The sequence below is a fragment of the Anomaloglossus baeobatrachus genome, chromosome 4 (genome assembly GCF_048569485.1).
Source record: "Anomaloglossus baeobatrachus isolate aAnoBae1 chromosome 4, aAnoBae1.hap1, whole genome shotgun sequence".
Lineage (NCBI taxonomy): Eukaryota > Metazoa > Chordata > Amphibia > Anura > Aromobatidae > Anomaloglossus > Anomaloglossus baeobatrachus.
In genome coordinates, this window is record NC_134356.1 from 373593939 (window position 1) to 373608643 (window position 14705).

Sequence of the window (14705 nt, forward strand, 5' to 3'; positions counted from 1 at the left end):
TTAGGTCGACGTCTGGCGTTCCCCAGCGGCAACAGATCTCTTGAAACACGTCCGGGTGAAGAGACCATTCCCCTGCGTCCATGCCCTGGCGACTGAGAAAGTCTGCTTCCCAGTTTTCTACGCCCGGGATGTGAACTGCGGAGATGGTGGAGGCTGTGGCTTCCACCCACAGCAGAATCCGCCGAACTTCTTGGAAGGCTTGACGACTGCGTGTGCCGCCTTGGTGGTTGATGTATGCCACCGCCGTGGCGTTGTCCGACTGAATTCGGATCTGCCTGCCTTCCAGCCACAGCTGGAACGCCTTTAAGGCTAGATACACTGCCCTTATCTCCAGAACATTGATCTGAAGGGAGGACTCTGGCTGAGTCCAGGTACCCTGAGCCCTGTGGTGGAGGAAGACCGCTCCCCACCCTGACAGACTCGCGTCCGTCGTGACCACAGCCCAGGATGGGGGCAGGAAGGATTTCCCTTTCGACAGGGAAGTGGGAAGAAGCCACCACTGAAGAGAGGCTTTGGTTGCCCGAGAAAGAGAGACGTTCCTGTCGAGGGACGTCGACCTCCTGTCCCATTTGCGGAGAATGTCCCATTGGAGTGGACGCAGATGAAACTGCGCAAATGGAACTGCCTCCATTGCTGCCACCATCTTCCCTAGGAAGTGCATGAGCCGCCTCAAGGGGTGAGACTGGGCTCGAAGGAGAGATTGCACCCCTGTCCGTAGTGAACGCTGTTTGTCCAGCGGGAGCTTCACTATCGCTGAGAGAGTATGAAACTCCATCCCGAGGTAAGTGAGCGATTGGGTCGGTGTCAAATTTGACTTTGGGAAATTGATGATCCACCCGAACCTCTGGAGAGTCTCCAGAGCAGTGTTCAGGCTGTGTTGGCATGCCACCCGGGAGGGTGCTTTGACTAGAAGATCATCTAAGTAAGGGATCACCGAGTGTCCCTGAGAGTGTAGGACTGCCACCACTGCTGCCATGACCTTGGTGAAGACCCGTGGGGCTGTCGCCAGGCCGAAAGGCAGTGCCACGAACTGAAGGTGTTCGTCTCCGATGGCGAAACGCAGGAAGCGTTGATGCTCTGGTGCAATCGGCACGTGGAGATAAGCATCCCTGATGTCGATTGATGCTAGGAAGTCTCCTTGGGACATCGAGGCGATGACGGAGCGGAGAGATTCCATCCGGAACCGTCTGGTTTTCACGTGTCTGTTGAGCAGTTTGAGGTCCAGAACGGGACGGAATGATCCGTCCTTTTTTGGCACCACAAACAAGTTGGAGTAAAAACCGCGACCACATTCTTGAAGGGGAACAGGGATCACCACTCCTTCTGCCTTCAGAGTGTTCACCGCCTGAAAAAGAGCATCGGCTCGCTCTGGGGGCGGAGATGTTCTGAAGAAACGAGTCGGAGGACGAGAGCTGAGCTCTATCCTGTAACCGTGAGACAGAATGTCTCTCACCCATCGGTCTTGGACATGTGGCAACCAGGCGTCGCAAAAGCGGGAGAGCCTGCCACCGACCGAGGATGCGGTCTGGGGAGGCCGAAAGTCATGAGGAGGCCGCCTTGGGGGCGGTTACTCCGGCGGTCTTTTTAGGACGTGACTTAGACCTCCATGAAGCAGAGTTCCTCTGGCCCTTCTGTGGCCTGTTGGACGTGGAGAATTGAGACGTGGCTGAGGGCCGAAAGGACCGAAACCTCGGTTGTATCCTCCGTTGCTGAGGTCTGTTTGGTTTGGACTGGGGTAATGACGAGTCCTTTCCTTTGGATTGTTTAATAATTTCATCCAATTGCTCGCCAAACAGACGGTCGCCAGAAAATGGCAAACCGGTTAAGAACTTCTTGGAAGCAGAGTCTGCCTTCCATTCGCGTAGCCACATGGCCCTGCGAACTGCCACTGAATTGGCGGATGCTACCGCTGTACGGCCCGCAGAGTCCAGGACGGCATTCATGGCGTAGGACGAAAAAGCCGACGCCTGAGAGGTTAAAGACACAACCTGCGGAGTAGAGGCACGTGTGACTGCACTAATCTCAGACAGACACGCTGAGATAGCTTGGAGTGCCCATACGGCTGCGAATGCCGGAGCAAAAGACGCGCCTATGGCTTCATAGATGGATTTCATCAGGAGCTCTATTTGCCTGTCAGTGGCATCCTTGAGCGATGAACCATCTGCCACTGCTACTATGGATCTAGCCGCCAGTCTAGAGACCGGAGGATCCACTTTGGGACACTGAGCCCAACCCTTAACTACGTCAGTGGGGAAGGGGTAACGTGTGTCATTAAGGCGCTTAGTAAAGAGCTTGTCCGGAAATGCTCGGTGTTTCTGGACTGTATCTCTGAAGTTGGAGTGATCGAAAAACGCACTCCATGTACGTTTGGGAAACCTAAATTGGAATTTCTCCTGCTGAGAAGCTGACTCCTCAATCGGTGGAGCTGGGGGAGAAAGTTCTAGCACCTGGTTGATGGACGCTATAAGGTCATTTACTATGGCGTCCCCTTCAGGTGTATCAAGATTGAGATCAGCGTCAGGATCAGAGCCCTGATCTGCCACCTCCGCTTCATCCTCCAGAGAGTCCTCATGCTGAGACCCTGAGCAGTGTGAAGAAGTCGAGGGAAGCTCCCAGCGAGCCCGCTTAGCCGGTCTGGGACTGCGGTCCGTGTCGGAGTCCTCACCGTGGGACCTAGGAGTCACCCCAGGAGCACTTTGCTGCTCCGACCGAGGGGGGCCTGGGGGCAATGAATCAACAGTGCCCGAGGCCTGTGTTACAGGTCTGGACTGCAAAGCTTCTAGTATCTTAGCAGACCATTTATCCATAGACTGAGCCATGGATTGTGAAAGTGACTCAGAAAGTTTCTCAGCCAACACTGCAAACTCTGTCCCTGCCACCTGGACAGTGGTAGCCGGTGGTTCTACCTGGGCCGAGCGTCCCACCAGTGGCTGAGGCTCCGGCTGAGTGAGTGTCACAGGGGCCGAGCATTGCACACAATGAGGGTAGGTGGAACCTGCAGGTAACATAGCCGCACAAGAGGTACAGGTTGCAAAATAAGCCTGTGCCTTGGCACCCTTGCTTTTTGCGGACGACATGCTGTTGTCTCCTCTTAGAGCAATCAGTGAGGGTATATAGCCAAAAGCAAATAATGCGGCCGAACAGAGCAATGTATACAGTATATGGATATATCTATATATACTCTTCGGCACCCGGGGGGGCCAGCACCAGGTAACTGGTGCGGCTTACCGACCGCCCTCAGCGGTTGTGTGTCCACCAGATTCCCTGCCTGGGCCTCCCAGAGCTGGAGCTCGGTCTGAAGTTCTCCACCGGCAGAAGTGCAGATAGCAATGGCTGCCAGCGTTCTCAAAGGAGGAGGGAGCCGTGGGCGTGCCTCAGAAAGTGCGGGAATCTGGTGCCCCACGGTGCTCAGTGAGGGGGGAGGAGGATACCTAGTATGCTCCAGCCCTCACCGCTGACGTCCAGTCTAGCGTCCCGCCCTTACCCCTGACTGGCAGGCCCGGGGGCGGGAGTATGCGGTACTAGGCCGCAGAAGCCGGGGACTAAAGTTAGTAACCCGGCCGGCAAACAGGCGCGGTCGGCGCAGTAGTCCCAGCGGTGGAGCTGGAGGTGTCAAAAACACACAGCAGCCGCTGCAGCTTCTGTTACACAGGCGCTCTATGCGCCGTCCCCAAGGGGACACAGAGTACCTCAGAGTAGCAGGGCCTTCACCGCTGACGTCCCCTGACGATACCCGATCTCCTGTCCGTCAGATTCCCCCAGGGGCTGCGGAGGGAGCCCGGTCCCAGTGCATGGTGACCGGTTAGGATCCCACTTCTCCCAGAGCCCCTAAGGGATGGGGAAGGATAACGGCATGTGGCTCCAGCCTTTGTACCCGCAATGGGTACCTCAACCTTAACAGCACCGCCGACCAGAGTGGTGTAGGGAAGGGAGCATGCCGGGAGCCCTGTTAGGAGCCCTCTTTTCTTCCATCCGATAAAGTCAGCAGCTGCTGCTGACTAAAATGTGGAGCTTGCGTGCATGTGTGCCTCCTTCAACACAAAGCAAAAAACTGATGGGCCCGTGATGCACGGGAGGGTGTATAGGCAGAGGGGAGGGGTTACACTTTTTTAAAGTGTAATACTTTGTGTGGCCTCCGGAGGCAGAAGCTATACACCCAATTGTCTGGGTCTCCCAATGGAGCGACAAAGAAGAAGGGAATTTTGTTACTTACCGTAAATTCCTTTTCTTCTAGCTCCTATTGGGAGACCCAGACGATTGGTGTATAGCTACTGCCTCCGGAGGCCACACAAAGTATTACACTAAAAAGTGTAAGGCCCCTCCCCTTCTGGCTATACACCCCCAGTGGGATCACTGGCTCACCAGTTTTAGTGCAAAAGCAAGAAGGAGGAAAGCCAATAACTGGTTTAAACAAATTCACTCCGAAGTAACATCGGAGAACTGAAAACCATTCAACATGAACAACATGTGTACCCGAAAAACAACCAAAAATCCCGAAGGACAACAGGGCGGGTGCTGGGTCTCCCAATAGGAGCTAGAAGAAAAGGAATTTACGGTAAGTAACAAAATTCCCTTCTTCTTCGTCGCTCCATTGGGAGACCCAGACGATTGGGACGTCCAAAAGCTGTCCCTGGGTGGGTAAAGAAATACCTCATGTTAGAGCTGCAAAGACAGCCCTCCCCTACGGGGAGGCAACTGCCGCCTGCAGGACTCTTCTACCTAGGCTGGTGTCCGCCGAAGCATAGGTATGCACCTGATAATGTTTGGTGAAAGTGTGCAGACTCGACCAGGTAGCTGCCTGGCACACCTGTTGAGCCGTAGCCTGGTGTCGTAATGCCCAGGACGCACCCACGGCTCTGGTAGAATGGGCCTTCAGCCCTGATGGAACCGGAAGCCCAGCCGAACGGTAGGCTTCAAGAATTGGTTCCTTGATCCATCGAGCCAGGGTGGCTTTGGAAACCTGCGACCCTTTGCGCTGACCAGCGACAAGTATAAAGAGTGCATCCGAGCGGCGCAGGGGCGCCGTGCGGGAAAAGTAGATTCTGAGCGCTCTCATCAGATCCAACAAATGCAAATCCAATTCATATCGATGAACTGGATGAGGACAAAAGGAAGGTAAGGAGATATCCTGACTGAGATGAAAGGGGGATACCACCTTAGGGAGAAACCCCGGAATCAGGCGCAGCACTACCTTGTCTTGGTGAAACACCAGGAAAAGAGCTTTGGATGACCGCGCTGCTAGCTCGGACACTCTCTGAAGAGACGTGACCGTTACCAAAAAAGGCCACTTTCTGTGACAGTCGAGAAAGTGAAAAACATCCCTCAGAGGCTCAAAGGGCGGCTCCTGGAGAGCAATTAGTACCCTGTGCAGATCCCATGGGTCTAACGGCCTCTTGTACGGAGGGACAATGTGACCAACCCCCTGCAGGAACGTGCGTACCTGAGGAAGTCGTACTATGCGCTTCTGAAAGAATACAGACAGCGCTGGGACTCGTCCGTTAAGGGAGCCGAGCGACAAAACTTTTCCCAAACCAGATTGCAGGAAGGAAGGAAAAGTAGGCAATGCAAATGTCCAGGGAGACACTCCCTGAGCAGAGCGCTAAGATAAGAAAATCTTCCACGTCTTGTGGTAGATCTTGGCAGACGTCGGCTTCCTAGCCCGTCTCATGGTGGCAATGACGTCTTGAGATAATCCTGAAGACGCTAAGATCCAGGACTCAATGGCCACACAGTTAAGTTCAGAGCCGTACAATTCAGATGGAAAAAACGGCCCTTGAGACAGAAAGTCTGGCCGGTCTGGTAGTGCCCACGGTTGGCCGACCGTGAGATGCCACAGATGCGGGTACCACGACCTCCTCGGCCAGTCTGGGGCGACGAGGATGGCGCGGCGGCAATCGGAGCTGATCTTGCGTAGCCCTCTGGCAACAGTGCCAGAGGGGGAAACACATAGGGTAGCTGGACCTGCGACCAATCCTGAACTAAGGCGTCTGCCGCCAGAGCTCTTTGATCGTGAGACCGTGCCATGAAAATCGGGCCCTTGTGGTTGTGCCGAGACGCCATTAGGTCGACGTCCGGCTTCCCCCAGCGGCTACAGATTTCTTGACACCCGTCCGGGTGCCGAGACCATTCCCCTGCGTCCATGCCCTGGCGACTGAGGAAGTCTGCTTCCCAGTTTTCTACGCCCGGGATGTGAACTGCGGATATGGTGTATGCTCTGTCTTACACCCACATCAGAATCGCCGGACTTCCTGGGAGGCTTGCCGACTGCGTGTTCCGCCTTGGTGGTGGTTGATGTATGCCACCGCTGCGAAGTTGTCCGACTGAATTCGGATCTGTTTGCCTTCCAGCCTCTGCTGGAAGGCTTGCAGGGCAAGATACCCTGCCCAGGTTTCCAGAGATCTGAAGGGTGGACTCCTCTGAAGAGAGTCCTTGCCCGCCTGAGAAAGGGGTACGTTCCTGTCTAGGGACGTCGACTTCCCCTCCCATTGACGAAGAATGTCCTATAGAAGTGGACGCAGATGAAAACTGCGCGAAAGGGACTGCCTCTGCATGAGGCGTCTTAAGGGGTGTGACTGGCTTTGAGTGAGAGACTGCACCCCCGTCTGTAGTGAACGCCGTATGACCAGCGGGAGCTGCACTATCGCTGAGAGAGTGTGAAGCTCCATGCCAAGATATGTCAGCGATTGGGTCGGTCAGATTTAACTTTAAAAAGTTTATGAACCACCCGAAACTCTGGAGAGTCTCCAGCGCCACGTTCAGGCTGTGTTGGCATGCCTCTTGAGAGGGTGCCTTGACGAGTAGATCGTCCAAGTAAGGGATCACAGAGTGACCCTGAGAGTGCAGGAGTGCTCCCACTGCTGCCATAAACTTGGTGAAAAGCCGTGGGGCTGTCACCAGACCGAAGGGCAGGGCTACGAACTGAAGATGCTCGTCTTCAAGAACGAATCATAGGCAACACCGGTGCTCTGGAGCAATCGGCACGTGGAGATAAGCATCCTGATGTCTATTGACGGTAGGAAACCTCCTTGAGACATTGAGGCAATGGCGGAGCGGGGGGATTCCCTCTGGAACCGCCTGGTTTTCACGTGCTTGTTGAGCAGTTTTAGGTCCAAAACGGAACGGAAAAGCCGTCGTCTTTTGGTACCACAACCAGATTGAAGTAAAAACCGTATCTTGTTCCTGAGGAGGAACAGGGATTACCACTCCTTCTGCCTGCAGAAGAGCATCGGCTCGGCCGGGAGGTGATGAAGTTCTGAAGATCTAGTCGGAGGACGAGAACAGAACTCTATCCTGTACACGTGAGACAAAATGTCTCTCACCCACCGGTCTTTGACCTGTGGCAGCTAAATGTCGCCAAGCGGGAGAGTCTGCCACCTACCGCGGATGCGGAGAGAGAGGGCTGAACGTGATTGAGCCCGCCAGGAATCTGCGCCTCTCTGAGCCTTTTGAGTCCTTTTGGACGAGGACAATTGGGACCTGCCCGAGCCTGGGAAGGACCGAAACCTCGACTGTCCCTTCCTCTGTTGTGGTGCTGTTTGATCTGGGTTGGTGTAAGGAAGAGTCCTTATCCTTGGACTGTTTAAGGATTTCATCCATCGCTCACTAAACAGTCTGTCCCCAGATAATGGCAAACTGGTTAAGCACTTTTTTGGAAGCAGAATCTGCTTTCCATTCCCTCAACCACAAGGCTCTGCGTACAAACCACGGAGTTGGCGGACGCCACTGACGTACGGCTCGTAGAGTGCAGGACAGCATTAATAGCGCAAGTCGCAATGCAGACATTGCGAGGTTAAGGACGCCATCTGCGGCACAGATGTACATGTGACAGTGTCCACGTGCGCAAGACCAGCTGAAATAGCTTGGAATGCCCGTACGGCTGCGAATGCCGGAGCAACCGACACGCCGATAGCTTCATAGACAGAATTCAACCAGAGGACCATCTGTCTGTCAATAGCATCTTTAAGTGAAGTCCCATCTTCCACTGCAACTATGGATCTAGCCGCAAGCCTGGAGATTGGGGGATCCACCTTTGGACACTGGGTCCAGCGCTTGACCACGTCAGGGGGAAAGGGATAACGTGTATCCTAAAGACGTGTGGAGAAACGCTTGTCTGGATAAGCGTGGTGTTTCCGGATTGCTTCTCTGAAGTCAGAGCGGCCGGAAAAGTACTCAATATACGCTTGAGATACTGAAAAAAGAATTTCTCCTGCTGCGAAGCTGACTCCTCCACCGGAGGCGCTGAGGGAGAAATATCCAACATTCCATTGATGGACGCTAGAAGATCATTCACTATGGCGTCACCATCCGGTGTATCCGGATTGAGAGCGGTCTCAGGATCAGAGTCCTGATCCGCTACGTCTGCCTCACCATGTGATGAAGCCGAGTGCCGCTCCCAGCGAGCTCGCTTAGGCTGTCTGGGACTGTTGTCAGAGCCTGCGCCCTGGGATGCATAGGACCCCCCCGGAGCACTGATTTGTTCCAAATGAGGGTGGCCAGGGAGCATTGTATCAACATTGCCCATGGTCCGTCTGGACTGCACAGTCTCTAAGATGTTAGTCACAGTCACAGACAATCTATCAGCCAAAACTGCAACTCCGTCCCTGTCCCTGGACAGGGTTCACAGGTGGTTCCTTTGGCCACCTCTAGCAGAGACCCCGGCTGACCAAGTGCTACAGGGGAGCATTGCACACAATGGGAACAGTGGAACCTGCCGTGTGGAACAGTATCACGTGCAGTACAAGCAGCATAGAAAGCCTGTGCCACGGCACCCTTGCTTTTTTGCTGCTGTCTAGAAGTATATCCAAGAATAGCGACCGTACAATGCGATGTATAGCATACAAGCAGAAAGTACAAATGAACACTTCAGCACATGCAGTACAAGCAGCATAGAAAGCCTGTGCCTTAGCACCCTTGCTTTTTTGCTGCAGTTGTCTAGCCATCTAGGAGTATATGGCCAAGAATAGCGACCGTACTGTGCAGTGTATAGCATACCAGCATGAAGTACAAATGAACACTTCAGCACATGCAATACGAGCAGCCTAGAAAGCCTGTGCCCTAGCACCCTTGCTTTTTGCTGCTGTAGGCTAGCCATCTAGGCATAAAGTACAAATGGCATTAGTGGGGTCAGCACTTCAGGTGCCGCTTACCGCCCGCACAAAAGCGGGTGTGTGGTCGCCCGAATCCTGTGACTGGTTGCCCAGAGCTTGTCTCCCTTCTCCAGCCCAGACTGCGTGCAGGAATGGCCGCCGGCGTCTTGTGAAGAGGGGCGGGCCGTGGGCGTGCCCCAGACAAGAGCGGGAAACCGGCGTCCCACTGTGTCCAGTGAAGGGGGCTGGAGAATGCAAAGCAGACTCCAGCTCTCGGCGCTGACTGTCTGTACAGCGTCCCGCCCCTCCCCTGACTGGCAGGGCTGGGGGCGGGAACGAAGCGAAAACTAGGCCGCAAAGCCGGGGACTCGAGTAATAAGCGCGGCCGTCCGCGTGCACGGCCAGCGCGGAAGTCCCCGGCGCACCACAAATCCCAGCCGCGCCACAGTGAAAAAACACCCCGCAGCGGCCGGCGCGGCAGTTTCTAACACATAAATTCACTCAGCTAAGCTGCAGTGAATAATAGCACAAGCGCTCCGCGCTGTTGTCCCCGGCGCACTAACACTCCCAGCAATGCTGGTGTGTGTGTGCGCGATGTGTACGGGGACACAGAGTACCTTAATGTAGCAGGGCCCTGTCCCTGACGATACCCAGCTCCATATCCAGCAGGTTCTCCGGGTCTGTGGATGGAGCCCGGTCTCAGTGCCTGGAGACCGGTAAGATCCCACTTCACCCAGAGCCCTGAGGGGGGATGGGGAAGGAAAACAGCATGTGGGCTCCAGCCTCCGTACCCGCAATGGGTACCTCAACCTTAACAAACACCCGACAAAAGTGGGGTGAGAAGGGAGCATGCTGGGGGCCCCATATGGGCCCACTTTTCTTCCAACCGACATAGTCAGCAGCTGCTGCTGACTAAAAACAGTGGAGCTATGCGTGGATGTCTGACCTCCTTCGCACAAAGCAGAAAACTGGTGAGCCAGTGATCCCACTGGGGGTGTATAGCCAGAAGGGGAGGGGCCTTACACTTTTTAGTGTAATACTTTGTGTGGCCTCCGGAGGCAGTAGCTATACACCAATCGTCTGGGTCTCCCAATGGAGCGACGAAGAAAAACCGGATGACAAGTGATTTTGTGAAAATACAGACATTTAAAAAAAATAAATAAATATGTGCGTGCATGTGTGTGTAATATATCTAAATATATATATCTCAAAAGCTGTATACATATTTGGAAAAGTATGACATACTGTTGAAATTAATACACATCTTTACCTCAAGATCTGGTAAACTGAATTCAATCTTTCTGTCCAACCTTCCAGGCCGCATGAGGGCAGGGTCCAGTGTATCTGGTCTGTTGGTGGCCATTAATACTTTAATGTTTCCTCTTGGATCAAATCCATCCAACTGATTGATGAGTTCCAGCATAGTTCTCTGGACTTCATTATCACCCCCTGCTCCATCATCAAAGCGAGCACCTACCAAAAACAGGAAATCATCAAGGTCTGGAATTTTCTAAATGTTGCCAAGTGAGCAAACCACGGATTGGAATTACATGAAATATAATCCCTTACCACCGAAGTCCATTTTGAGCTTCCTGACAGAGCCCCGTTTTTCAATTCTGACGTGTGACTTTATGGGGTAATAACGCTGGGATGCTTTTTCCAATCTCAGTAAGTCCAAGACTTTCTACTTCAGTTGCAACTTTAGATCAATAAGATTTTCGTTTATTTATGAAAATATTGGAGGTGAAAATTGCTAATTTTGTTTTCCTAAATTTTCAATTTCTTCTTAAATTTTATGCCCTTATAGCAGATATTTATTAACTATTTTGTGTGGAATGGCTAACTTTTTTTTTTTTTTTGCTTAAATGCAATGGTTTGTTTGAGTCTCCCAGCATGCAGTGGGGTCTCTCAAATGAGACATCAGTTGTCAGAGCTGCAGTCACTGCTGTCCCATCCTTAAACAGATCATCATTACAGATGACCCTTTCAGGGACTTGGCTCTGTTGTAATGAGCATTCGTTGGTTGTCATAATATACAATTGCTTTGACAGAGTGGATTTTACAGAATTTTTGCTTTTCTAGCATCTTTGAGCTACTAGTAACGTAGAAAACCTCAATTTTTCTAAGTGAAGACTTTGGAAAGCATTTATGGAGAAACGTTGTACACACCACTTCCTGCCTGCTCTTAATGGATGAGAGGACCCAATATGATGTTCAGAAACTGGATAAAGCACAGAATCTCCCACACCACATCTGTGACTTGTGAAGGACCTGCTGAGATTAGCTTATGCAAAAAAGGAGGAATGTGCGGACAACTAACTTGGGAACTGAGGTAATGACATTGCTCAATGCCACTTGGATTGTGCAGCAATCAGCTATGTGGTTCATGGTAGATGATGGGTTTGACTGAGGCCTCTTTCACATGTCAGTATTTTGCATCAGCATTTGGTATAGGTTTGCATAGGTGTTTGTATGCCAAAACCAGGAGTGGAACTAACTTAGAACAGGCGTCAGTCTTTCAATTATAGTTCTTCTCTCCATGTTTTGGAGACGCTTCTCGTTTTGGCATCCAAAACTGATGACACACTGATGAAACACTGACGTGTGAAACAGGCCTGACTGTGGATAGTGAACAGAGGATCAGGCGGTTGTTGTCAAAGATGTTACTTGCGATAGAGGTCTGGACACTATGGTTGGATCAGGCACAGGTCTGAACCAAGATGCAGTTTGTGATGGATTGAATCGTCCGCAAGCGCTCCTAAGCCAGGGGTGAGTGAGCGGGGAAGCCGGAGTGAAGGATATCTAGGGAGGCCCATGGAATGAGGCCCTGACCAACTGATGTGCATCGACCTTCCAGCGGGGCAAAAAATGGAGCACAATCACATTAAATGCAGTGGTGGAGTGTGGAGATGGGCTCCTGGGGGATTTTGGTGGCGAGAGATGAGCTGCCCCCAAGTAAGGGTCTGTGCGCATGTTGCATTTTGACATGCATTTACGCAGCGGTTTAAACTGCAACATAAACTCATGCGTTCTGCATCCCCAGCAAGTTATGAGAATTAAGCAAATTCCATTCACACGTTACGTTTTGAAACGCAGCGTTTTGGATCCCAAATTTTTGACAAAATCGATGCATTCTAAAAAGCAACGTCACTTATTTTGTGCGTTTTGGATGCTTTTTCCTCTCTGTCTATGGGCAAGCATCCAGAACGCATCAATTGTGAATTCAGAATGCACTCAAAACGCATCCAAAACACAGCGTTTTGGATGAGTTTTGAAATGCACATGTAGTGACAAAACGCTGCGTTTTTTTTTTTGTCATGCCAGAACGCAACGTGCGCACTTACCCTAAGAAATCCTACCCCATTAAGTAACTCGTGAGGCTAAGATATGTAGGAAGACGATGAGCATCCGCTGAAGATAAGAGATTCTGTGGACTCATGGTATGGGACTGTGAGAAATATGGGAGCCACGAAGTTTAAAGGGTTAATGAAAGTTCCAGCATGCAAAAAAAAGGTGTCGAGAATATAAAAAAAAAAAAAAAAAAAAAAAAAAAAAAAGGAGGAGACGGCGGCGATGCTGGAAAAAGCGTGCAGAGTTCCTGCACGATTGAATAACACAAGCAGCCTGTTAGGCTGAAAGTGATGGGAGACGTTGCGCAAGAGAAACCCCCGCATGTAGTGAAGCCAGAGGAGTAGGCCCAGCGAAATTGGGGATTAGATTTAGAAACATAGCCACCAGGAAAAACCAGGGGGGTGCAGATGCGGCCGTAAAAAAGGAAAAATAAAGGCTATGGGAGAGGGAGGAGGCAACAAGGGATACAGTGCTACTGATACCTTGCTGAATACTTAGGGGGCAGGCCCAAGAAAGCATGCAGAGAAAACCTGCGCAATAAGAGTTGTGAAGGGGGCATGGGCCAATAGAGTGAGATGTCACGGGGAAGCCGGAGCCTAATTTTTAGCTAAGGCCGAGAAGGGAGCCGGAGCAGGATAGTATGGACGGGGTCCCTAAACGCTCTTTATGTCTTAATATCTGTCCATGCAAACCAGAGAGGGTACTGTGTGACTGGTTGCACACGGTTCCCTTGGACTCTACGTTGGATAACTGAGTAAGCGATTACACTCAGTTTCCCTCAAAAGCAAAATCTGAAAGAAAAAGGAAAAATATTAATAAAAACAAAGCAACAAAATTGTAGGTAGAAATGGGTCTGAAGCTGCCCCTTGTCTGCCTCCTATAGACACTAAACTAAAAGTTGTCAGCTTGGCTCCGGTTGGTGGGTGCATCCTACTGAGGAGCTATCCTTTTTACTGTCTAGTGGCAGCAGCATACACCATTGTTTCCAGTGCATCCAATGAAGCGATAGAGAAAGACAATACTTCCCAGAGTGCAGTTGGAAGAAAGCATATTTCAAATGTTATGTTGCAATGCTTAGATTACTAGGAATACATACCACCAATAGCATCAATTTCATCAAAGAAAATAAGACAGGCTTTCTTTGTCCTGGCCATCTCAAACAATTCACGAACCATTCGAGCACCCTATGAAGAAACAAAAAGAGTGCAGCAGACTGACATACATTGTCTTTATCAAACTTGCTTCATATAGTATCCAATTGTGGCAAAGAAAGAAAAGGAAAACAAAAAAAAACAGCAACTAACTTCTCCAACGTATTTCTGGACCAGTTCTGAGCCAATAACTCTGATGAAGCAGGCATCTGTTCTGTTAGCAACTGCACGTGCGCAGAGAGTTTTTCCTGTTCCAGGAGGACCAAACAGAAGCACTCCTTTTGGGGGTTCAATACCCAGATTAACAAATCGTTCTGGCTGCGGAAACAGATGTACAGTGAATTAAGAACATGTCTAGAACTTGAAAATCCAGATAATTTAAACACAGGAAAGGTGCACGAAATAAGTCCCAAATCTTATGTAACCAGGACTAAGTAAAGGATGGGGGTGTTAGTTACTCAATGCAGAGCATCGCTGAATGAAGAAGCTGAGGGACCTATATATGTTTCCATGACTATCGACGTCCTTGCTTCATTTAAAACAATTGGAAATTAAATTTGCAAGTCGCTGTCATTTCAGTGTGAGAAAAGTTGCTGCGGTCTGCAGTAATTATGAAGGTTAGCCTGACTGTTCTTAAGTAGAGAGTGACTGGAAGCTTTCTGCATGTAATCAAATATATGACTAAAGCAGTGGTAGCGGTACAGGAGGTTGGACGCCAAGTAATGAGACGTCTCTAAAAATTCTGCAGCAAATACAGCTCTGGCAAAAATTAAGAGACCACTGCAAAATTTTCAGTTTTTCTGATTTCTCTTTATAGGTATATTTGAGTAAAATGTAAATTTTTTTTATTCTGTAAACTACTGACAACGTCTCAGAAGTTCCAAGCAATACATTTATTTTCTGAAAATGAGAAATTGCTTTCAGACTTTAAAAGCAACTATTTTTCCAGGATAAGCTTGTATGCGGCTTGATTCATACGTTCTTCGCAAAGTTTAATCTGCCCAATTTCTAGAGTAAGGTAATCTTCTCTGAAGAGTCTAATTTTCAGCTTTGCCCAACACCTGGTCGTCTAATGGTTAGACTGAGACCAGGAGAGGCATACAAGCCACAGTGTCTT

At 50.7% G+C, this 14705-nt stretch overlaps 1 protein-coding gene across 1 annotated transcript in view; it reads right to left on the minus strand.

Annotated features, from left to right (window-relative positions):
* The window catches only part of PSMC2 (proteasome 26S subunit, ATPase 2), a 113043-nt gene that overhangs the window by 42766 nt on the left and 55572 nt on the right, over positions 1-14705 (minus strand). Inside the window, exons 8-10 of the mRNA XM_075345186.1 lie at positions 13742-13906; positions 13534-13621; positions 10357-10559 (exon numbers count right to left, since the gene is read on the minus strand). Of these exons, the coding sequence (XP_075201301.1) occupies positions 10357-10559; positions 13534-13621; positions 13742-13906 (456 nt within the window). The remainder of the gene's footprint in view (positions 1-10356; positions 10560-13533; positions 13622-13741; positions 13907-14705) is intronic.